Source organism: Xyrauchen texanus, chromosome 7 (genome assembly GCF_025860055.1).
Source record: "Xyrauchen texanus isolate HMW12.3.18 chromosome 7, RBS_HiC_50CHRs, whole genome shotgun sequence".
NCBI lineage: Eukaryota > Metazoa > Chordata > Actinopteri > Cypriniformes > Catostomidae > Xyrauchen > Xyrauchen texanus.
Window position 1 is genome coordinate 42,301,854 of NC_068282.1, and position 26,743 is coordinate 42,328,596.

At 38.9% G+C, this 26,743-nt stretch overlaps 1 protein-coding gene across 1 annotated transcript in view; it reads right to left on the bottom strand.

Moving 5' to 3' along the window:
* The window catches only part of LOC127646120 (unconventional myosin-X-like), a 111,842-nt gene that overhangs the window by 5,017 nt on the left and 80,082 nt on the right, over window positions 1–26,743 (bottom strand). The window contains exons 26-38 of the mRNA XM_052129570.1: window positions 20,629–20,752; window positions 16,594–16,837; window positions 16,371–16,466; window positions 16,183–16,276; window positions 16,030–16,085; window positions 8,480–8,622; window positions 7,781–7,975; window positions 5,018–5,175; window positions 3,841–3,964; window positions 3,374–3,671; window positions 2,070–2,277; window positions 1,771–1,907; window positions 1,475–1,598 (exon numbers count right to left, since the gene is read on the bottom strand). Of these exons, the coding sequence (XP_051985530.1) occupies window positions 1,475–1,598; window positions 1,771–1,907; window positions 2,070–2,277; window positions 3,374–3,671; window positions 3,841–3,964; window positions 5,018–5,175; window positions 7,781–7,975; window positions 8,480–8,622; window positions 16,030–16,085; window positions 16,183–16,276; window positions 16,371–16,466; window positions 16,594–16,837; window positions 20,629–20,752 (2,001 nt within the window). The remainder of the gene's footprint in view (window positions 1–1,474; window positions 1,599–1,770; window positions 1,908–2,069; window positions 2,278–3,373; window positions 3,672–3,840; window positions 3,965–5,017; window positions 5,176–7,780; window positions 7,976–8,479; window positions 8,623–16,029; window positions 16,086–16,182; window positions 16,277–16,370; window positions 16,467–16,593; window positions 16,838–20,628; window positions 20,753–26,743) is intronic.

Consider the following 26,743-nt stretch of genomic DNA (forward strand, 5'->3'; position numbering starts at 1 on the left):
ATTGCTGTTTCAGTGTGCTAACACGGCAACCTCCACCACCCCACCACCACAGGTTGAGTCCCGTCCTGCACGGGGGTAGGCTCCTCACCCCTGCCTCCTATCTCCGGCAGGATATGACTGTTCCGAGTACAACTTCTTCGGACTGCCAGACTGAGACATAACTTTTCTGTTTTATATTCATCAAATAAATGTCATCTTAAATCTCACTCCGGTCTGCAAGTCTTCCTGATAGAACACTAGTTTACAAAGGTGTTTTAGTGCCACATTCAAATTACAATGAAAATGTTTTTGAGAATTAAGTAGTAACATTAGTAGATTAAAATCAGGAATAGGCATTTCGAGTAATTTTGTAGTCGAGTACTCTAAAACATAAGAAAACAAGTAATCGATAATTTGAAATTTAGAATTTGAGTTCAGTTTTCAAACTTTGAACCTGTAAGTCTAATTTTAAGAGGTCATGTCATGAAGAATAAAAATTCCTTGATATTTTCACATCTAAGTAGTCCTTCTACAATAAACATACTGTAAATTTCAGAACTCAAAACTTAATCCCCAATGCAATAAAAGCATTTATAGAAACCAAGCTGCAAAAACGCCTCGTTCTCTACTTCCATGACTACCATACGTCACTAGGGGTACATTAATTCATGACTGCCTCTACAACAAAAAACACATCAAGGACTACAAAAAAAAATCATTGCACCCTTAGCCACGCCCCCTGGTGCTCTGTTTGTACTAAGAGAGAGGGAGAGCAGGACAATCTTGTAATGCTATGGCTTTGATCTCGTAACGCTACAACATATTCTCCTAATTTTCACTTTATTCTCAAAATATTACTACTTTAAACTTATAATGCTACTTTGTTCTTGCAATGTTCTCTTTATTCTCAAAATATTACAACTTTATTCTCTTAATTTTGACAATTCTTACAATCTTACTACTTGTACTGTTAAGGCTTGATTTTTGAAACTGCCGTTATCCTTGTAAACATGATAATTATCAACAAATTATAATTACAAAAAAACAAGCACAATATACGAGATTATAAATGTTTGAACATTCAAATACAATGTTGTGAAATTTTGGTTTAAATATTTTTTAATATTTATTCATATTTGATATATAATATACTGTATATCTACTGTACATATATTACATATATGAATAACCAACCTCCTAAATGCTTTGTTAATAACTTACAGTATGTAAGTGAGCAGTATGTGTGAGGGGCTAAATCTTGTAAAAATAATAATGTAAAATAATTTTTGGTCAAATTTGATTAAAAGATTTATAAACAACTATTTAAATCTTCATAACATCTTGTAAGATGGCATGTTGTATTTATAACATTCTCTTTAGTGGAAATGGCAATAGAAGTGTTAAATAAGGTGAGGTAACAGCAGGAATGCTATTACCTCACCTTATTCAATGCTATCCTATAGTAGTTGAAAATAGAAATACTTCTGTAATTCACCTGCTCAAACATAAAGGCAAATTCCACTCCCTCTTTGGGCATGCTTTCAACATCAAGGAAACAATAGAGCTTGAAATAGAGCCTCCAGGGGCCTTCTTCCTCCTCAACCTCACCGCCTGCCAACCTAACAGAGAGATTACATTTTTTTTTTTTATCATGATCAGAAATGTTGAACAGGATTTATGGATGCTTAAGGTGTTTTAAATAAGGAAATGGAGCAACACATCACTCAAAATCAACTCTAAAAAGTCAACTCTAAAACATTAAATATAGCATAGCTGTCACTATATCAATACCTCTCAAACTTGGCGAGCATATCTGCCACGATAACACGGCTCTCTATGGCCCTGCTCTCCACTTTATTGTGTTCAAAGAGAGAGAACATGTTCCTGCTGTTTTCCATGGCCAGGCCACGAATAAGCTTCTCCACCACCTTTACATAGTCAAACAATTAAAAAAAATGTATAATGTTAAATCAATGCAGGGTAAACTCATCTAAATATGCAGTAATTTTATTATAAAGACCTAAGCAGAGAGATTTGATTGATTTTAGAGTTAGTTAGTAATAAAGTGTCCACCTCTCTCTGCCTCTCACCTCTCCAGCTGTGGTGTGTGAATTGATGGATATCTTGCAAGACCCTCCTCCATGGCAGTACACAGTCGTTGTCATTTCCTGTCTGTTCAGCAGGGCGGTGATCTCCTCCTGTGAGGGCACATACTCCCTGGCCTTCGTCTTCTTCAGGGACTCCCCAATAAAGTGGGAGTACTTCTCAATCTCTGTGCCGGAGTAACGCTCCCGTACTCTGGAAGGTTATTTATAGAAAGGGGTTAAAAATTATTGTTTGAAAATATTCAAGGGATCACTGATTAACTCCAATATGCTAATTGAGTCTGGCTTTTTAGAGACAATAATAATATGGAAATCATTCACAGTAGCGCCATGTTTAATTTTTGATGGGAATGACAACGTGGCTGTGAGGGATAGACGTACAGTCTCATCAATGGGTTGTATGGTTGTCTGAAGTGTTTTGGATCGTTCTGCTATCAAACATTAAAAAAAAACATGTTTCCAAGAAATTTCAGTAGACAAAAAATCTCCAGACAACATGAGTGCATGCCACTGAAGAGATTGTATATCCCTGACAGCCTCATTTTCATTCATGTCAAATATCAAATATGGAGAATCTATAAATCAGTCGCAGAACACACACATAAACGAGAGGGTAAGACTATAACACACCCACAGAACAGCAGCACACACACACAAACACACACACACACACACACACACACACAAATAAAGGGGTGAGTAACACCGTAAGAAGGCAGAACGCACACAAACACACTCACAAACTAACACATGCACACACACTCACGCATACAGAAAACAAAGTCTGAGACTTCTGTTTTATACACTAATTTTTTTTTTATATTTTTTTTTCTTGATGTTGCAAGACATAAATATACATTTGGTCATTTTCATAGTCATGATTTTCATGTAAATAAGATCTAAAAAGCATAAAATCCCAAAAGAATTGCATTAATGTATTATATTTATTTAAATTATGTGGGGTGGTGCAAAATTTAATTGAAACATTTCTTTAAACAAACAAAGCTACACCTGTACTTTGTCTGTTAAAAAATGACCACAAACAGCAAAGTAGGTGGCCCTACTTGATCAGAATAGGTGGGTTAAGACATTCTGTCAGCTGGTGTTTTAATGGTAATTCTCTGTCGCATAAGCATCTAATTCGGAATATCCACTGTAACAACATTTTCATTTAAATCTTCACATATCCAATCGAAAATAATTATGTGCTACAAGATAACGAAGAAACACATTTCTGGAGCAAGGAGGAGACAGAGAGACAAATTTAGTGTTAGATGCTTCTCAGTTACCTTTTCAGATGGAATCGCAGGTATCGAAGGATGGCACGGCTGGGCAGAAAGGTGCAGCTCATGCAGGTGAGCAGGTGCCAATGGGCTCGGTTTGCAGGGCTGTTGGGTTGGGCCACGTAATTAGTCTGTTTGATCAGCTGACAGTACACTTCATCTCTCAGCGGCCGCAAGTCGTGGCAGGTCTGCAGGATGCCCTGAATGATGGCGAGGGGGTCTGAGATTATCTCCATCTCCTGGAGTGAGTTAAAGATCTTCACAGCCTCATCCTGCAGGCTTCCGTAACCCTTCTCCTTTTGCACTGCAGAGAAAGATTTTAGTAATGTATTTATGTAATGTATGTTTGTTTTGCAGGTGGATAAAAAGAGAAATGATAGAAAAAGGATGATACATTAAAGAATAGTAAAACATAAAACTATAAAACAAAACTGATTTTGTGAGTAAACTAAATTCTGAAGGAAGATACTCACAGCTTTCGCTGACCTCTCCGTAGGGCAGGGGCAGTAGAGGTGAATGCAAAGGATGCTGTGTATATCTGAGAATAGGGTTCCTGCGGTACATTTGTTCCACAGCCTCAGAGTTCACACTGCTCTCCTACATATGGGTCAAAAGTCAGGTATGGTAAAAGTTCATATATTTTTCATTGATGATGCAGATAAAACAGTAATGTGATGACAGAAATTGAGCCAGAAAGTTCCAAAATGTATGTACCCAATAAACAAACAGGGTCCCAGCAATTTTTGAACAATTAATTTCCAGAATCTTTCCAGTTGTTCTCATTACTGAATAAATATTTTTAAATACCAGTTAACAGAGATCATACTCATGTTATAGTACTGAATGAATTCGATATTTGTCATATAAGCACTTCATTTACATTTAACCTCTTTCCCATTCTCTCTCACACATTCTTGACCAAAACAGATATAACAGATGTAACAAACATAACAAATAAACTCAATCAAAGGTATTATGGCCTAAAGGGGGTGTGGTAAAATTCTGTCCATGCAAACATTAGTCTAAATAGAGCTTTAGATTAAAGAGGAAATTGTCCACATTTTTCTCTGCAGCCATCTGATGCCAAACCAGCTTGCTGCATACTCATACATCAACATTTGGCAGATCATGCAAGTAAAAAGAATAGATTTTGCTTGAAAACATTGTAAAGAAGTTTGGTTTCATAACTTTTGACCACCGAGTTGTAATGAGCAGTAATGAGTAATTGGAAATTCATTCAAATTACTAGTAATTCTCACATTAGATGTAAATATAAATTGTATATTATGTTATATTAATATAAAATTTCACAGAAATGTTGATAAAAAAAATATGTCTTCACATGCATCATATTTTACAGTAGTCAAAGAAATTCTACATTTTATTATTTAAAAACAATATCATATAAGTGAATAACTTTTATATTTGCCAGTTATCATGACAAAAATATAAATCTTTTGACATGTATGAACAGTTAAGAACTTATTTATGACTTAAAATATGGTTTTACATGAATTTATAAGTTTGAATTCCACCGGGTCAAAATTGACCCACGAATGCAAAAGTGGTATGCAGATTCTGAACGCAATAGAAGGGTTAAAAGTGTTTATAGGCATACAGAGTTTATTAGAATAAAAATATTTTTTTTACCTTTATGTCTCTAATGAGTTGCTGGGTGGGTGTTTCAATGGGCACCTTGTTGTCAATGACGCCCTGAATTGCAGAAACCCAGCGCATCGCCTCATTCATTATCTTGGTGTACAGACGGTATGAATGTTTGCGCCCATGAACTATAATGATCCAGTAGCCTGCAGTAACCACATATCAGCATCACCATGTTACTCAGTTTGTAGAGCAAAGCAAAGAGTATATTATTTTATTTACAGTAAACACAGAATTATTGACAAATGGTGACTCAAATGCGTGACATGAAATTGTTCTAAAACACAAGACAGAGCAAGTGATGATAACTGCGAATTATTTACTTTTCTGATTAACACTTTTTATTGATTCTAACAAATGAAATAGAAAAGAAAAACATATATTCACAGAATCAACTTTTGACCCCCATTATTACCAGCATTACCAGCTCTCGGGACTTCCTTCCAAACGTTACACTATCCCTTAAGGGTGGACGGTCTGCCGATCATAACACTGGATAGGACCCAATTTTTATGCATTTATCTTCTATATTAATGACCGCCCCATCACCTAAAATTCAGAGTATGGGGCAAAATTAAATTTGAGTGCCCAATATGTCACACATAAAACTCTGAACCCTCAACCAAAATTCTTGGATCTTAACACACCACCAAAAAACATGGGTTGTGTCCATCTTCTGATTGGCATCATCATCAGCAGGTGGGTGTGTCTTTAAGACCGGGCCTATACAATCTAGAGGGGGCCCAATAGAATCAATGTAAAACCTTAAATTGCATAAGGCACACCCTTGCATCTCTAGATGTAGACTTGATGCTTTTTTAGAATCCTAGCCCACACTCCCTGCTCCAATACTAAGTTGAAATCTTTCTCCCATAATCTCTTGTGACTCAGAATTAGCAGGGAGTAATACACCGATGCCTCATGACCTTTTCCAAAGGCAGTAATCACCACTCCCAGAGTATCTGCCGCTTTAGGGGGGTGTATGCTACTTCCATAAATAGTACAGAATTAAACATTCTGGACTCTTTTGTCCATACCGCATGAAAATGCTAGATAACGGGATGCAACTTCTCCTGTTAGTTTGATAAAAAGGCTTTGCAATGGCGAAATAGGCGCAAGAACTCCCTGTTCAATACAAAACAAGGGAGGGGCTCTCTCAGGTGGAAGCGTCCAATGAGCCAAATGTCTGAGACCAAATGCATAATAATAAAACAAAATCTTGTGTAGGCCTAGCCCACCTTTGTCAATCGGCCTACGTATGTAACTTATTGAAGTGTAATCTGGGACGTTAGCCATTACAAATGAAGGACTTCACTATGCTATCAAATTGTTTGAAATAAGAGAGGGGGACAACTACAGGGAGAGACTGTAGCAGGTAGTTGAATTCTGGAATACAATTCATTTGAATAACATTAACCTTCTCAATAGATACATAGATAAATGTAATGAAGCCCACCTGCCCACATCGCTCGAAAACCTTTTTATTAAAGGGTCAAAATTAACTAAGTTACATATGATTTTTTGGTCATACTGTATGATCGCCCCCAAGAACCGCCTTAAGTGCCTCCTTAGCCATGCCCACAGAGGATACCGAGGACCAGTTGGTCTCCATATAGACATTGATTCCAGCCTTTAGCATTTGTTGGCATTCAGGATTTTGCAACAGGGTTACATTAAAGCACCAACTATATGATTTATTTTTCTCCATGTGTGGCAACACCTCTAAACACACCAGGGCGTGATCTGAGAATAAAATGTTTCCAATTGAGCAGTCAACAACAGCTGAAATGAGGGACTTAGATAAAAAAAATCTATTCCAGGTTAAATCTTATGGACTCATGAAAAAATTGTATAGTCCCTACCAGATGGGTTCAAAAGTCTCCAAATATCTGTACGACCAAGATTTTTACACATCCTGTGAAGCGTCAATGTTGCTCTAGGGGGCTTACACACTTTTGCTTCACTATGATCAAGGACTGAGTCCATCAAAATATTAAAGTCTCCTCCCAATATTATATCATGAGGTGTTCCAGCGGCTTGCAACATCCCTTCAAGATCTATAAAAAAGCCCTGATCATCAACGTTAGGTGAATAAATATTAGCCAAAATAAGACTTTGTCCCTGAACTTCAGCTAAAACAAGAATGACTCTTCCTAATTTATCTTTACTCTGTTTGAGACATTTGAATTGTAGATGTTTACTTATCAGTGTAATGACTCCCCTGCTTTTACTCAAGCCAGCACTATGAAAAAATGCCCACCCCACATCTTTCCAAATTTTGAAAGGTGCGTTTCTTGAAGAAACACTATATCCTATTTCTAATTCTTAAGAAGAGAAACAACTTCCTTTCTTTTTATGGGGTGAATACAACCCATTCACATTCCACATGGAGAGAGAGAGACAATCCGCTCATATTAACATTTGACATTTTGAAACTCAAACTCAAACAGTCTATGCATGCCCACGAGAGCCCCCACGACAACCTTGCCGTCGGATTGCTTAAGTTCGATATTTCTATTCAAATTTTGTGAGACAGAATTAGACAGCAAAAGATCATCTATAAAACAAACTCCAGCCAATAGAGGGAATAAACACAAAGAGCATGTAGATTCATGTATAAAACTGTCCTGAATGTGTGTTACTCTACAAAATAAAATCCAGCCGATAGGCGGATGTCTGATCCTCGCATGGCGTCACGTGACCTTCTATTCAATTATTTATTTTTAACTGGCTTTGACTGGTCACACTCACCTGTCTCTTTAAACTTTTTCTCTTCAGGCTGGACCACAGAGCAAAGGCTGTTTAGAACAAGAGTGCCCATCTTGGATGCATTTCGTTCAGAAGACTTGTAGTAGTCCAGAGAGTTGTTAGTCAACACAAACCAGCGCTTTTTCAGTTTGAGAGCAGAACTCTTGGCCCCTGCCTTCATCTCCTTGTGTAGCCAACCTGGATAACACACACACACACACACACACACACACACACACACACACACACACACACACACACACACACACACACACACATATGTTGTGTTTCCATGTTTTATGGGGACTTTCCATAGACATAATGGTTTTTATACAGTACAAACTTTATATTCTATCCCCTAAACCTAACCCTACCCCTAAACCTAACCCTCACAGAAAACTTTCTGCATTTTTACATTTTCAATAAACATCATTTAGTATGATTTATAAGCTGTTTTCCTCATGGGGACTGACAAAATGTCCCCACAAGGTCAAAAATTTCGGGTTTTACTATCCTTATGGGGACATTTGGTCCCCACAAAGTGATAAATACATGCTCACACACACACACACACACACACACACACACACACACACACACACACACACACACACAAATAGTTTTGTTATTTTATTTTAATAAAAAATCCCCAGGTTTTTGCTACCTAAATTCATGTTATAACTCTGTTAAAGATAAACACACCTTGGACCAGGAACTCCTGCCCATCACTCTTAGAGTCTCCTTTGGGTTTCTGCAGCAGACTGATCCAGTGATGCATCTCCTCTGGTAGATCTGTGTTACAGTGAATCACACGATTGGCTGTGATGATCACAAATGAATTGGGCCTATTAGGAAGGAAAGAGAAGTTGTTTTATATACGGACATATAATTGAAACAGTATCATTTATTATATCTTCATTATTAAGCTGTATAATTTAGCAGTACAAATTCAAAGGTTAAAGGTGCTGTAAGGGTTTTCCACCATTATATTATCTTCAATGATACACTCTCCCTCCAAAACACCAACCTCCAAAGACAAGTGCAAAATTATTGACAGGCAATTTGAGTACATTTCTATATAGATAGTTTTCTGACTAAGTGTGGGCTGCTCCCCTGACTCTTTTTTGCTGTTTACAAGGCCTTGGGCAGTCATAAAGACTGGTGTGATTTCTCAGGACATGTAGAATAAATAATAATAATAATAAAATGTACAGCACCATTAATGGGAAATTTACTATTGGAAGCTGTTAGTTTTTACTATAACATAGAAAATGTCCCATACAGAAATCTATGACAGTAGAATGGTGCCATGGGTGGGGAAAAAAGATTTTGAGAATAAAGTTGTAATATTTTGAGAATAAAGTCAAAATTTTGAGAATAAAGTCATAGCATTATGAGATTAAAGTCAAAATATTTTGAGAATAAAGTCAATATTTTGAGATTAAAAAGTCAATATTACGAGAATAAAGTCATAGCATTATGAGATTAATATCAGAATATTTTGAGAATAAAGTCAAAATTATGAGAATAAAGTCGTAGCATTATGAGATTAAAATCAGAATATTTTGAGAATAAAATCAAAATTACGAGAATAAAGTCATAGCATTATGAGAATAAAGTCCGAATATTTTGAGAATAAAGTTAAAATTATGAGAATAAAGTCATAGCATTATGAGAATAAAGTCCGAATATTTTGAGAATAAAGTCACAATGACCAGACACAGTGTTTCATTATCACAATGTGTTATTATTACATTGATAGCCAGGAGCTTCATTAATGCAAGAAATGGATGTGCATGATTTAGTTAAATCATACTTTAGTTTAGGATTTAGCAACAAAGAAATCCTTTGTTATCTTGTGGCACATCAGCATATAGTTATTATTGGGATCCGAACACTGCAGTAAACATGCAGGAATTTAATTTATTCAGAAGAAAGAACCAGAAAGACGTTCACTCTGTCCTGCTTGGCATGGGTGATGCTTGGGCTGCATTTCCCAAAGCTCTAAGTTGAACGTTAGTGGCACTTAAATTGTACTTACAACAGCATGTTTCCCAAAAGCATAGTTATCTAGCATTAAGTAGCATGCTTTTGAACTGCTCTTAATTCCATAAATTACTACACATATTGTTTATGCATCTTTCACAGTTTATTAGATACAAAGGGACATTTAATAAATTATATTAATACATTTTGATCAATGGAAAGCCATTGTACGGTTTCAGAGGATAAAAAAGTGTTGATAAAATCGTATTGAAATCAATAGACAGTCTCTGCAGTCTGTGCATGCTATGTGATAGGTGTAAATGAGGTCTAAAGATAGATCTAAATTTACATGACACATAATACAGTATAACGTTTTATTGGGCTTCTTTGATAAGCGTAATTGTAATGGCAACAGAAAGATATGTTCTTATTGAACAGATTTGCTTAGAAGAAACATGCGAGTAATGTGACCCTGCAGTTTTAAACTTAAATAGGCCAAAATAAATAATGAAAATATGGTTAACAAAAGAGACTAGGGTGAGAGTGTGCAATGAGTGAATCATTCTCTCTCTTCCTCCTCCTATTCTTTCTCCTTCCAATGGATGATTCAAATAGTCCTAGTCTATTTACATGGCAGTCCCAAATTGCATTCTGCATAAGGGCAGAAAGGCTACAAGTGCACAGTAAGGCTGGGCAATATGAAAGACATATATTCATTACATTTTTAGAATTTTCTTTTTTTTTGTTGCCATATCCGATTACATCATCATTTGCCTCAGGCTTCACTGTGTGGCCACCAGAGAGTGGATTTTATGACATAAACTTAATCTCTTGAAACTTTTTAACTGAATTTAACAGCAAGGACTCCATGCTGGATCTTGTGAACCACTTTCATAACGGCTCAAAAGGTGAGTGTCGTTGAGGCAATTCGCAAATATTTTTTTTATTTTGTTTTAATGGGTTTGTAGTTTTAACGTGTTTTTCCCTTCATGTTAACTTCACTGTAAGACTAGTTACTAGATAGTTAGCTAATAGAGATTTGGTTTGAATCCCCATGTAATTGTAATATTTGATAGCCTGTGTGTATTATGTGTTTGCTGGGCTTAACTCTTCACAAAATGATTCAAAATGCACATCTGCGAGCAATGTTGCCTCTTTCTGGAGACTATATATGCTTTTAACATGTTTGCAAAGGGGCACAACTTGGCAAACTTCAGGTTTTCGTGTACAAGTCTATGGTCTGAATCCCCATGAATGTTCACAATGGCAGCGTCAAAAAAAGAAAGTGTCTGAAGAACATGAATTTGAATGTCTAAATAGTAAAAATTATTATTTTTGATTGAGGTCACCCACTTCATCACAGAAGAAATCATTAATGTTCTACTAGAAATATATCTGTGCAGAGGCCTGAGCATTTCAATGTTTTTCCAGATACCATTTGATGACTTACTTGAAAGAAAACGTCTCGGTTACTGTCGTAACCTCCGTTCCCTGATGGAGGGAACAAGACATTGCGCAAATGAAATGACACTAGGGGTCGATCTTGAGAGCAAGGTCCCGGCCATTACAGCGGTAAAGTTCTGTCTGTGGCAAGAGGGAAACAGTCTCGTTCCCTCCATCAGGGAACAGAGGTTACGACAGTAACCGAGACGTTCCCCTTCTGTCACTCACTCGACGTTGTGTCGATGAAGTGACACTAGGGGTCCCATATACGAATCCCATGCACGGGAACTGCCTATGCAGGTATAAGGAAGCTACTATGAGTGGAGAAACAGATGTACTCGGGCTGCACGGAGCTTCCCCATACACCCCAAGATGCCGTGTGCTTTCCCATAACCCTGAGGGGGGGAAGGAGACATACCAAATGTGGGAGCAGGCCGCGCCAGCCACGGTCTTTTCTCTCGAAGTATTCTCTCCGTAGAAATATAGATTCAGCTGGGGCCTAAAACGCGCTGGGGAAGGCATTCTTTTCCGTTCCTATTCTTTCAGGGGGAAAAGACCCCGCGGAGGCCACACCCTGCCCTGAAGAGGAGGGGAGGGTAAAGAGTGGCAAATACACCATACGGGCCAAATGGCCGGACATGGGAGAGGCGTGGCGATAAGTCCTGCCCTTCGTAGTGGGGGAGATTCTATAACATAGTGACCGGGACAGAGAGGGTTCTGCCAAGGGAGACGTGGGTCTACCAAAAGGAAGGGGGAGAACATGCCGTGGAAGATATATCACAGTAGGTTAACAAGGAAACCGAAAACCTTACCCCGGTACAAGGCATGTAGCACAAGTACTGCGTCTGACCACAAACTCCTCAGCAGAATTCATGAGTCAGAGGGCTAGGACGAAGAACATCCAGGGTTCAAAATTCGTGAACACGCATGGGAGAGAAGAGTGCGCGGCTTCACCTTCTTGGAGACAAAGGCGCTATGCACAAGCGGTACACCTGGCCAGCTGTCAATGAAACTTACTTACCTGCTTACCCCTTGAAAGAACACGAGACAAAAACGGCTCAACCCGGAGATTTTAAAACCATGCAAAGGTATCGGGTGCTGCCCAGCCCTACATATGTCTGCTAGAGAGGTGCCATTGGCCTGTGCCCACGAGGATGCCACACTCTGCACTGTATCCGCAAAGCAACCAGCATTGTGGAGGACCCCACACACCCCTCACACAAACTCTTTACCCTCCTGCCGTCTGGCAAGAGGTACCGAAGCATTAGGGCCCTCACGGCCAGACTGTGTAACAGCTTCTTCCCCCAAGCCATCAGACTCCTCAATACTCAGAGACTGGTTTGACACACACACACAGACATGTCCTGAGTTGCACTTTAATTACTGTCACTTTATAACTGTCTGCTACCCCAATAACTGCATCCACGATCCAGAGCGCAAGCCTCTGTTTGGAGACAGCGTTCCCTTTCCGCTGTCCGCCAAAGCAGACAAAGAGCTGCACAAAGTATCTAAAGCTCTGCCTGCGATCCACATAGATGTGCAAAGCGCGCACTGGACACAGCAACAATAAGGATGGGTCTGCCTTCTGCCGCGAGTGATCAGGGGTGGGTGGAAGGTTCCACTCAACCCCGACACTCGCATTGGCCCGGGAAAGCATGGCAGTGAGTTTAGCATCCACCTCAGACCGGGCTGCCACACCGAAGGCTGCAGTCCGGTTGAGTCTTCAGCATCTGACACTGCTAGGACGCCCTCTGATGCAGTGATCGACATCTCATCCGGGTCTCGGGCCCCGGGAGAGACATTAGGCTGGCACTGAGGCGAGCTGCCTGTCTCATCCCAGAGATGGACGGAGGCCAGCGAGTGCGCTGCGGGGTGGACGGGCTGCAGGGAATTACCCAGTGGGACCATACCCAGTGAAGTCCGTGAAACATCTCCAGTGTCAGCCACATTGGCGCCGTACCAGTAGGTAGGAGGGCCAGGAAGGGGGACGGCTGAAGAGGTGCTCCCTCGGAAGAAGGAGAGCCACGCTCCTAAAATGGCCATGGTCATGTTCTCAAAGTGAGAACATGAACCATCCACAAACGCTTCCTCAACGTGACATTGGCCCAGACACGTGAGGCAGTGTTCGTGATCATCAGAGGCGGAGAGGTAATGACCACATCCAAGAACTGCACAGAGACGGAATGGCATCTTTAAAAAGATGCGTCTATAAAAAGACATTCAACGTCACTGTGCACACTCACTTAGAGAAATAAACCACTGGAAAGCACCATAGATCCAACAGCAACACTCTGAGAGTGAAGGTGATTGAGTGAGCAGACGACTTCAGCTTGCTGTAGTGCGACTGCTCGGCTTCAAAGAAGACATCTGAATGAACTTGCCTGCTGGCCTCCCTTTTATACCCGTATGTCGGGGGGAGTTGCATGCAAATTCAACTTGTCAATTCTCATTGGCCTTTTTTCAAAGATCTGAAGGTGTTTTGGGCTCTCAGGATCGACCCCTAGTGTCACTTCATCGACACAACGTCGAGTGAGTGACAGAAGGGGAAGGATGACTCACTGTTCCCATTCACAGATGTAAACACTTTTCATTTAAAAAAGTTACATAATCCTTGATATAACTTACAGTTGATATAACAGTTACAAAATCTGTCTACTACAAAGTAACTAACTGAGTGTGTGTGTGTGTGTGTGTGTGTGTGCGTGTGAGTTTGGGTGGTTTATGAGGACATTTCTAGTGTCCCCATAATTCAAAGCGCTTAAACATACTAAACAATGTTTTTTTGAAAATGTAAACATGCAGAAGTTTTCGTGAGGGTTAGGTTTAGGGTTAGGTGATAGAATCTATAGTTTATACAGTATAAAAATGACTGTGTCTAAGGAGATTCCTCATAAGGATAGCCGCACCAACGCTTTGTTGCTAAATCCTAAACTTAAGTATGATTTAACTAAATCATCCACATCCATTTCTTGCATTAATGAAGCTCCTGGTTATCAATGTAATAATAACACATTGTGATAATGAAACACTGTTTCTGGTCATTGTGACTTTATTCTCAAATATTCTGACTTTAATCTCGTAGTGCTGTGAATTTATTCTTGTAATTTTTACTTTATTCACAAAATATTATGACTTTACTCACAAAATCTTCGATCATAACCACCGTCATTGAAATCTAATATATGGCAACATATTAATTTTTTTTTACATCAGTAAAAAACATACATTAAAGGAATAGTACACCCAAAAAATGTTAATTATCTCATCATTTATTCACCCTCATGCCATTCCAGATGTGTATGAATTTCTTTCTTTCTACTAAACACAAACAAAGGTTTTTAGAAGAATATCTCAGCTCTTTATAATGCTACATAATGCAAGTCAGCAGGGTTCAAAACTTTGAATCAGGAATTGAAACTTATCTTCAGAAGTGATATGATAAGTGTGGGTGAGAAACAGATCAATATTTAAGTCCTTTATTACTATAAATCTCCACTTTCACATTCTTCTTCTTTTGTTTTTGGCAATCCTTATTCTTTGTGCGTATTGCCACCTACTGGGCAGAGAGGAGAATTTATAGTAAAAAAGGACTTAACTATAGATCCACACTAGGGATGGGATAAACGATTATTTTTTAAACGATTAATCTAGCGATTTATTTTTTCGATGCATCGATTAATCTAACGATTAATTTTTCCCAGTCCGATTCGATTTCGATTCGATTAATCGACTTGTGACAACACCGGTAATACCGGTTTCATCGGGGGTGGGGGTGTATAAAATGTAAAAAAAAAAAAATTCGCCGGGAGTTTGATTGACTGCCGATCTGATCAATCAATCATAATACGCCATTTTTGTCCGACAAAGTAGTCAGGCGAGAGAAGATTAACGTCAGTGGATTTCAATTTGAATAATGGACTGTAGGCTACTGTACTGACATCTTTCCGCGGTTAAAACAACAGTCCTTCTGATGTAGGCTACATTAATGTTTTGCCTATTTGATGCTATAAATTAACCAAGGAAAAGATGATCGGTTCACGAGCAGCTTTAACTGAGGCAATCTGTCACGACACATTAAAGAGCCACAAAATAGTAGGCCTATTTATGGATTAATTTTCTTTGAATGACCAAATTTGAAAGTTGAGACTTTATTAAATGTTACCTGCTTGGTCCTGTCTGTCAGCGCGTTGTCAGTGTCCTCTATGTATTTTTCACGACATTCATAGCTATAAGGGCATTATTAATAGCTATAAGCGAAAACTTTAGGTGTCGACAACGTATTATAGCATACTCCAACATCGAGTACAAAGTGGGGAGTTGAAAAAAAACGTACGGTGCTCTGTCATCTGCAGCTGCTGGTGCATTGCCGTGGTGCTAGAATGGAAGGCCATCTCCATTTTGCAAAGAGGACATATCACGGAATTGTTTCCTTTTAAATTAAAGAATTCCCATACTTTAGAGGAACGAGTGCATGCCGCCTTGCACTTCTGATAGTCTGAGGAGCCACTCGTGTTACTACTACTCGCCGGCGCCGCCATCTTTGTTTTGGGTCCGACAAATCGACGCGCATATTTTGCGTCGACGTATGACGCGTTGTCTCAGCCATAATCCACACCTATCATATCATTTCTGAAGACATGTATTTAACCAGTGGAGTCTTATGGATTACTTTTATGCTGCCTTTGTATGCTTTTTTGAGCTACAAAGTTTTGGACCCTGTTGACTTGCATTGTATGGACCTACAGAGCTGACAAATTCTTCTAAATATCTTCTTTTGAGTTTAGCAGAAGAAAGTCATACACATCTTGGATGGCAACACTCACCTGTCAGGATTGTCTGAAGCACATACTGAGTCAATCAATCCAACATCCAGTGTGCCCTGAGAGATAGAAAAAAACCAGATGAACATTTGTTGAAATGGAAAGATTTTCTGTGCAACTATGGCATGCAAGAAGAAATGTGTAATGACACCACACCACAGCGTTCTTTGGGTTGGCCTGCTCATGAGTCATCTCCAACAGCTGATCTGGTGAGGCAATATGGACCCGACTCAGCACATTAAACCAACCACTGTGAAATTGAGGACACACAAAGTCAAAAGAGCAAACAGATAATGAAAAAAAAAGATAAATGTAAAAGTAAAAATATAATGATGTGAGCATACCTGGCATCCTCTGGTGACTCTGCAAATACCTGGTACGTTCTCTCATCTGTCACGATGTTCAGAGCGTTCTCCTTCTCATGATTATCAACAATCTCCCTGGAAAAAGATCAGAAAACAGATTCTCTTTGTGACCTGATTTTATTATAAGTCTGCATACCAAACAATTTTAATACAACAAACAACATTAATTGATAGCACAGTCTACTGTTCCACTTATTCTTACTTGGCTGTGCGGATGTCGATGGTCCCTTTTAGCTTCTCCTCGCTGTCGTTCTCAAAATACATGAGTTTAGAGTCACGTAGGACGAACCAGCGCATCTTCCAATTCCTGCGGGAGAGTGTGGACAGACCCCCACCCTTCTTATACAGCCAGCCCGATTTTAATGACTCCTGCTTGGAGCGAAACCACATGAAGGTTTCATCCTTAAGAACACACCAACGCCTGCGCCATGGAATCATCAACCCTGCTGTGAAACGAATAAGAACATTTTAATGTACAAATAAAGAGTTATACTATCATTAAATTCATGTTCTGTATGTCTTTGTTACAAGGGCTGTGATTGGCTTAGAGTGAGGACTGCTTACCTTGCTTTTGAGTGGACTGAATTACTATTATTTTGTGGAAGAAAGTCTAGTTTTATGACTTATGGTGGTTTCCTTTTTTGTTGTTGTAATAAATGACACAAGGGGGAATTCACTTATAATGAATTGCAAAAAAAAGTACCAGTTATTTGCACGTGCTGTTATGCAGATCAGGCAACGGCACAAACGCAGCTAAAACATCTGTGCTGATCTGGGCAGGTTCTGAGCTAGGATATATATGAAATTACTGTTTACATACAAACGCTCCACCCCGCCCCTTCTGGGTTCTTTTGGTTGCCCAGAAAATAACTGCTGTCTATGGGTGCTTCGCTCAAATTATGCTGAATCTGGGGTTGAAACACCCCATTTCCCACAGATTATTGGAGATTAGGGATTCTTTAAATTTCCACCAGATTGCTGCATCAAGGAAAACAGATTTTACATAAATTTTGATATTCCATGGGTCACTGTCATTGTTGTCACATCTGCTCTATTAGACACAGTTGACCCGCAACAGCTGTTGATGGATATTAACTTTTTTTATGAACAAATCGTGCAAACCCCCAAAGCGCTGTTGCTGTAACAGATAATTGGTCAAATATGATCTAACGATAATCAAGAACACTATATACGATATAACTGGAGGAACGGAACCGTCTTCACCATAGCGCTTGGACTATTGTTTGTGAAAGGATAAGAGAATAAAAATAATGCCATTCAGCTAAAATGCTGTGTTTGCATTTATTTTAAATCATATAGTTCAAGCAAAAAAGGCTGTTAATAAGTTATGGCATTGAATATTATCATATTGGTGTAATATATTATTTGTTATTTGGGTTAATAATTTGAGCAGTTAAGACATATATTGTATGTCTGATTGTAGTTTTAATTTCTAAATACCAAAATTCTAAGGCTGAAGAAGTGTGTTAAATGTGAGAGGATGTGTATTCAACAACCTGTTACATGTCCGACATAATCACACAGGCTAATTGAACCAAGTTTAAACTTGTTTTGCTGATATTTAAAAAAAGAACCCACATAATTTCCTCACTGTAAACTATAGATATTCCTTTTCTTAACATTAACAGACATTACACTCTATAAAGCTTAAAAGATTATTAAAACTGCAGCGCTGTCAATACACCATTGAAATCTGCCGCTCGAAAGAACCCGGAAGCGTGGTTTCCTGCGGTCTGATATCAGAGTAATTTCATCTATTGCGGAGGTTGCAGCTGACCACCGCAATTTGATACAGTTTGCCGGGATTGGACAGCATCACTCCACTATACTAACATGACGAAAGTGAGCTTGAATACACCACACATCTTAATATATATGTCAGGTTATTACACTCTTCTCCATCATCGTAATTTAATGAATTAAAACTGTCATGATTGATAGAAAATGTACACAAAAATATTCTGCCTGCTTTCATCGGCAAGTTGCGTGGAAAGGAATGACTATAACTTAATTTAAATACTGAAGACGCAGTGCTGTTTCAGCGCTAATTGCACCTGCTTACACTAGATTGTGTCACAAAGCTAGAGGCAATAAACAGGCGGCATATCAGCAAAACGCTGAAAAGAGCTATTAGAAAGGATAAGGAAGCATTTTACCAAACTATGTGCAAAGAAATTGAAGATGAACATAAGAAAGGAAGATCAAGAGCAGCCTACAAGAAGATCAAGCAGATCCGAAGGAATTTTCAACCAACTATGGGCATGCTGAAAGACAAAAACGGGAATATACTAAACGAGCCAGAACAAATCACAAGCCGATGGAAACAATATACAGAAGATCTCTACAAGAATGATGTAGCAACTGAAGAAGAATCACCCCCTGTATATGAGCAAGAACCAGACATACTGAAGCAAGAGGTCATTGCTGGCATTAAGCTTTTGTCAAACAACAAAGCTTCAGGATGCGATGCCTTTTTGGCGGTCATCGATGTAATCACGAAACTCTGCGTGTAATCTGTAATCAGGAAACTAGAAAATGGCCGACAGAATGGACCAGATCAATCTTCGTTCCTATTCCCGAAAAAGGAGATGCAACAGACTGCGGTAACTACCGAACCATCGCTCTAATATCACATGCCAGTAAGATGCTGTTGAAGATCATACAAAGACGACTACAGCCTTACGTTGACCGAGAACTTTCAGAAGAACAAGCAGGGTTCAGAAGAGGCCGAGGAACACGAGACATCATTGCAGACATTCGATGGATGAAGGAAAAGGCCAAACAATATCAGAAGAGTATGTACATGTGTTTTATTGACTACAACAAGGCGTTTGACTGCATCGTTCATGAGAATCTATGGAAAACACTAAAGAACATGGGTGTACCAGACCATCTGACTAGCCTCATCAGAAATCTATATGGTCAACAAGAAGCAACCGTCCGAACGGCACATGGAAACAGTGAATGGTTCAGAGTGGAACGAGGCGACAGACAATGCTGCATCCTGTTACCATTCTTGTTCAACTTGTACGCTGAAACAATCTTCAGAAAAGCCGGACTGGACGAGGTCCAAGAAGGGATAAAAATTGGAGGCCTAAATGTGAACAATTTACGGTATGCAGACGACACTACCTTGATAGCGGGCACTAAAGAAGGAATGAAGAACCTACTGCGGACAGTTAAAAGAGACAGCCAGGAAATGGCACTGTTGCTGAACTTCAAGAAGACCAAGGTGATGACCAATGAAAATTACGATAGACGAACCCTTGACCTGGATGGAGACGAACTTGAGGTATTCAACGTCTTCAGCCTACTTGGATCAATGATCAACACGAAGGCAACGACTCTTGAAGAAGTGAAACGAAGAATAGCCATGGGAAAATCAATGGTGAAATCATTAGACAGAATTTTCAAATCGAAGGACATTTCTTTGCCCACAAACACACGACTCGTTTCATCTTCCCCATTGGAACATATGGCAGCGAGATCTGGACAGTCAAGAAACAAGAACAGAAAAGAATCGACGCATTCGAAATATGGTGCTGGAGACGAATCCTTTCGATACCATGGACAGCCAGACGGACAAACAAATCTATATTGGAGAAAATCAAACTGGACATGGCTCTCGAAGCAAGGATCACCAAACTACGACTTGCCTACTTTGGACACATCGTACGAACGGATCACTCACTGGAGAAGGACGTTATGATGGGACGCATCGAAGGAACAAGAAGAGGAAGACCAGCAAACCGATGGCTCGACACTATCAAGACAAAAATGGAGAAGACCTTGGCCCAACTTATCCAACTGGCACATGATCGATTTTCCTACAGATTGTTCATCCATCAAGTCGCCATGGCTCGGAATCGAGCATAGGGCCTTTAACTAACTAACTAACTAACTAACTAACTAACTAACACTAGATTGTGAGTGGTTAGTAAATATACAGTAAGACGCTGATTTATGTGAACAAATACTACATGGAAAAATGGTGCAAATGTTTAGTGAGATCGCCCCACAATTGGCAACTTTGATTTTGTACATCAACCATATTGCAATCAATTTTTCTATTGATAGTCGTAACAATCATAGCAATACCTAAAATCCTAAGATGTTTTGCTGTACTGGATCAGAGAGATTTTCGAACAAACTTCTGTCAACTTGGGGAGTTATTTAATTGTAATTATGATGATCATTTCATTATTTGATTTCTTACCCTTCATATAAAGGTAACTGTGGAAATATGGAGGTCCGTTCCCATTTAAGATGCTGACTCTACAATTGGATACCTCCTCATCTGTGTCCACGTACCCATCATGTTCATCGTCACTCTCTGCAAACTGAGTAAAAGAAAGAGATAGAATGATCAAATAGTGTGCATACATGTTTATGAACATATTTGTGTGTGCATATGTTTGTCAGAGGATGTGTTTCTGTAAATGTTTGTGGTAGTGTGTATGTGTACATATTATCATTAGAGCTGTTGAGGGTTAACATGTTAACATATGCATTAAATTAAATATAATTTACACTGATCAACTCATTTATATAGAGCCCAAATCAAATATAATGAAACAACAATAATATCAAACCTCATTTGATATCTACACTGCCAGGCCAAAACAAAGTTGCCGTTTGTATTGAAATGAGCAGATACTTAAGAGCCTATGATTGGATCATTATTGCAGTGATTAATATGTTTCAGCTGGCAACAATTCTTTTAACCCTAACTGATGCAGCGTGTAGCTTCTCATTTCTTAAACAACTCAGAAGACGTATCCCATGGCCGTGGAAAATATGTTACTTTGTTTCAGAAGGGGCAAATTATTGGCCTGCATCAAGCTGGTGAACTCTCAGCTTTATGGAAGAAATGTGGTCGGAAAAAATCTTGAATGATCATGATCGGTGATCACTAAAATTCTTGAAGTAAAATCGTAAATATTTGACAGTAGAACTCACGGCTATGTTTAATAGTGTAAGTAAGAGCATTTCCACACGAACAATGCAAAAAGAACTTACAGGATAGGGACTAAACACCTATGTCGCCACAAGAAAGCCACATGTTAGTGAGGTTTCAGTTTGCAAGGGGGCATAAAGACTGGGCTGTGGAGCAATGGAAAAAGGCCATGTGGTCTGATAAGTCCAGATTTACCCTATTCCAAACCAATAAACACGTCAATGTAAGGGAAGCGCATGAAGCGATACACCTGTCATGCATAGTGCCCACTGTACAAGCCTTTGGAGGCAGTGTTATGATCTGGGGTTACTTAAATTGGTCAAGTCTAGGCTCAACAATGTTATGAGGCAATAAAATGAAGTCATCTGACAACTTGAATGAATGACCAGGATATCCCATCAATGGATTTTTTCTTCCCTGATGACACGGGCATATTCCTGGATGAAAATGCCAAGATTCATCGTGTTCAAATTGTGAAAGATTGGTTTAGGGAGCATAAGGAAGGATTTTCACACATGAATTGGCCACCATAGAGTCCTGACCTTGACCTAATTGAAAGTCTTTGGGATGTGCTGGAGAAGAGTGGTTTGACTCTCCTGTCCTCAATAAATTATCTCAGCCAAAAATGAATGCAACTCTGGATGGAAATAAATGCTGTGACGTTGCATAAGGTTGCAGAAACAATAACATGATGAATTCACGCCGTAATCAAAGCTATAGGCAGTTCAACAAAATATGTGTACTCGACAAATACAAAAGTATACGACTTTTTTTGACCACATATAATTTTTGATATATATATATATATATACACATCTTTATGTAGAGCAAGAATTCTTTTTTTCAGATCCAGAGTTCTTTGCCATGAGGTGTCATGTTGAACTTCCAGTGACCAGTATGAGGGAGTGTGAGAGCGATGACACCAAATTTAACACACCTGCTCCCCATTCACACCTGAGACCTTGCAACACTAAAGAGTCACATGACACCGGGGAGGGAAAATGGCTAATTGGGCCCTATTAGGGCATTTTCACTTAGGGGTGTACTCACTTTTGTTGTCAGCGGTTTAGACATTAATGGCTGTGTTGAGTTATTTTGAGGGGACAGCAAATTGACACAGTTATACAAGCTGTACACTCACTAATTTATATTGTAGCAAAGTGTCATTTCTTCAGTGTTGTCACATGAAAAGATATAATAAAATATTTACAAAAATGTGAGTGGTGTACTTTTGTGAGATACTGTATATATATATATATATATATATATATATATATATATATATATATATATATATATATATATATATTAGTGCTGTCGAAAGTTATCACGATAATAACATGTTAACAGAGAAATAGGTTAACGGCACAAATTTTTTTAACGGCGTTAACGTGTAATATGACCCTTTTAATAAACCGTAGTTCATGAGAAGCGAGTCAATATGCGCAACTGCCGCTAATGTCACATGCACTGACCTTCAGGAAACAGATGGTGGGAGACATTATGCTGATTCCAACGCCAAGCATTTTATCAATGTAGCACTGCAGTAGAACATGCCCGCAAAGCACAGATAGAGCTCAGAATTTTGTAACATGATTACAGAGGCAAGACAGCTGCTATTTGTACACCTGCCTTGCACTGGTACAGGCGCGGTACGAAAGTTGCAAGCCACGGCACGAGCGCAAAGTGAAAGTGTGAGCGCGAGGCAATCGTCTATGTTCTGTGACTGCTGCCGGGTCCTTAAATAACATATAACATGCCAATAAAGGCAGCCGGTGGGGTTTCTGGTCCCCCCCTAGGGAGTTGGTGCCCTACGCAGACTGTGTAATATGCGTATATGGAGCGGCGGTACTGATTACTGGATAACGGAAACCCTGCTGATGTCTTCAAGGTTTTGTCACAATGTGTCTATTTGAAAGTGCACCTAGCCAATGCAGAAGATGAAGACATTGCTGGAACCCTGCAGGTAATCTTCACTGTCATAATCCCACTGTTCACAAATGTCACATTACCAGAGATATTTAATTCCAATGTGCTCCTGGAAACTCCATAAAAAGAAGCAAATAAATTCTGTCATAATACACTTACAAATACCATATTTTGAACATAATTTGAATTGAGGTGTGTTGTGTTAATTTCCTGTTATTCAGCTCTGTTGGTGGGGTAGGTTTTGTGTGGATGACTGAAAAATACATCTGGATGAAGCATATTTTGCCCACTCATGTTTATAAAGATATTCCAATTAATCACGATTAACTATAAAAAATAATGCAATTAATCGCAATTAAATATTTTAATCATTTGACAGCCCTAATATATATATATCTATATATATATAGATATATATATAGTTGTGGCCAAAAATATTGGCACCCTTGGTAAATATGAGCAAAGAAGTCTGTGAAAAGAAACCTGCATTGTTTATCCTTTTGATCTTTCATTAAAAAATCACAGAAATCTAACCTTCACCCCACAGGTTTTGTAAGGGGTCCAGGTCAGGGAACTGGGATGGCCATGGCAGAACCTTGATTTTGTGGTCAGTGAACCATTTTTGTTTTGGATCATTGTCCTGCTGGAAGAACCAACTACGGCCCATTGTAAGCTTTCTGGCAGAGGCAGCCAGGTTTAGATTTTCTATCTGTTGGTATTTGATAGAGTCTGTGATGCCATGTATCCAAACAAGATGCCCAGGACCTCTGGCAGAAAAACAGCCCCACAACATTAAAGATCTAGCACCAAATTTAACCGTGGGCATTGGGTACTTCATCATCTATGTGTGCGCCAAACCCATCTCTGGTGTGTGCTGCCAAAAAGTTTTTTTTTCTCTCTTTCATCTAACCATAGAACCTGGTCGCGTTTTAAGTTCCAGTAGTGTCTGGCAAACTGAAGATGCTCGAGTTTGTTGTTGGATGAGAGCAGAGGCTTTTTTTCTTGAAACCCTTCCAAACAACTTGTGGTGATGTAGGTGATGTCTGATATATTTTATGAAACTTTCTGACCCCAAGACCCAACAAATTTCTGCAATTCTCCAGCTGGGATCCTAGGGAGATTCTTTGGCCACTTGAACCATCCTCCCCACTGTGCGTGGAGACAATATAGACACACGTTCTTTTCCAGGCCAATTCTTAACATCTCCAGTTGATTGGAACACCTGATGGTGGAAATGGGTATTTTCAATGCTTTGGCAATTTTCTTTTAGCCACTTCCCATTTTGTGAAGCTCAACAACATGTTGCCTCACATCAGTACTATATTCTTTAGTCTAACCCACTGTGATTGACGATTAAAGGAATGTGGCCTGTGTGTTACCTCATATTTTACCCCTTTGAAACAGGAAGTCATGGCTGAACAATTTCACGTTCCTAGTCATCCAGTTGCACTAAACAAAATATATATATATAAATGGGAATAATTTCTAGGGGTGCCAGAAATTGTGGCCAACAGATTTTGGAGAATTTTTTTTATTTAATAATGAGATATTTCCCCTCTTTCAATTGTTTTTGTTCAATTAAAGGTTAGATTTTTGTGAATTTTTTGAATGAAAGATCAAAAGGATAAATTATGCAGATTTCTTTTCACAGACTTCTTTGCTCATATTTACCAAAGGTGCCAATATTTTTGGCCACAACTGTATATATATATATATATATATATATATATATAGTGAGTGCATTCAGAAATGATTAAGACCGCTTAATTTTTTCCAGATTTTGTTATGTTGCAGCCGTATGCTAAAATGCTTTCAATTATTAAATTTGTATCATTTGTTTTTATTAAAAATAAAAAAAATATCTAGTGCTGTCAGTCGAGTTGGTGCAAATGTAACAATATAATGCTTTATTAAAATTTTCCAAACAAAGCCTTCCACAGTATAAAGATTCACTAAAATAGCACCAATTCAAATAACATTAAACGTTTCCGAAAGTCTAAGTGGGAGTTTGACTAATCGAATGAACTAGTCCTGGAGATTGTGGTGGTGTAATAGTCTAAACCACATAACTGGTAAACTTGTAATCAGAAGGTTGCTGGTTCGATCGCCACACCCACCACCATTGTGTCCTTGAGCAAGGCACTTAACTCCAGGTTGCTCACGGGGAATTGTCCCTGTAATAAGGGCTCTGTAAGTCACTTTGGATAAAAGCGTCTGCCAAATGCATAAATGTAAATGTAAACTAGTCTCCCCATATGTTACATTTTCATTGCAATGGGCATTCAATTTATTAAACTCTCCTTCTTTATAATATGAATCTGCCATTATACTGTGGCTATCCAGTGTTACAGCAAACACGAAGCCACATTTATGATTTGCATAAGGGTGTCAATGGAAGAATCAAGCATCACTTTAAACTCCACATGAAAAGCGCTTGCAGACAAAAATGTCTTATTCTGCGTTTCGGTGATAGTTAAGACTTAACTTTCTTCTGTGATGATTAAAAGTGCATTACATAGGCTGAAAAAACATCAGGGCTAGAGTGCTAATAGGTCTTTTCTTCAATTTATTACTGACATGGCACTGTTGTGTGTGTGTGTGTGTGTGTGTGTGTGTTGTGAAAAGTGCGCCAGTTTAACGACTCAGGACGAACTGTCCTTCCAATAAGTTTAGAATAGTTTAAGCTGGTTTATGCTGTATTAATGGTAAATCCATTAATCGTGATTAAGACAAAATTATGCTTTAAACTTTTAAAATTAATCTTATGCATTAATGCGTTAATTCTGACAGCTCTAATATAAATATGAATTTTGATGTTATTGACGTGTCAGCATATTTGATTTATACTCTATATACAGGAGTTGATAAATTATTTGATTTAATTTGAGAATGAATAATGACTTACATTTTGATCTGTTAATCATACAAGGTGGTTGTTTGGCTTCAGAAGACTTACGAATATGATGCACGAGTCACATGTACTACATTTATGACACATTTGGGTGAGTCACTATAAACTACCATTGTATTAAAATCAGCAATTGTGACATTCTTTGAAATATACACTGAAAGAATTTGAACCTAAATGTGTGCTTCATGTAGAAATTGAAGTATTGACGCTGACTACCACCCCTGGAGTCGCGAGTTCGAATCCAGGGTCAGGTCTCCTAAGTAACCAAATTGGCCCGGTTTCTAGGGAGGGTAGCGTCACATAGAGTAACCTCCTTGTGGTCGCGATTAGTGGTTCTTGCTCTCAATGGGGAGCGTGGTAAGTTGTGCGTGGAATAGCATAAGCCTCCACAGGCTGTGAGTCTCCACGGTATTATGCACAGGGAGCCACGTGATAAGATGCACGGATTGACTATCTCAGAAGTGAAGGCAACTGAGAGTTGTCCTCCACCACCCGGATTGAGTTGAGTAACCATGCCACCACGAGGACCTAGTA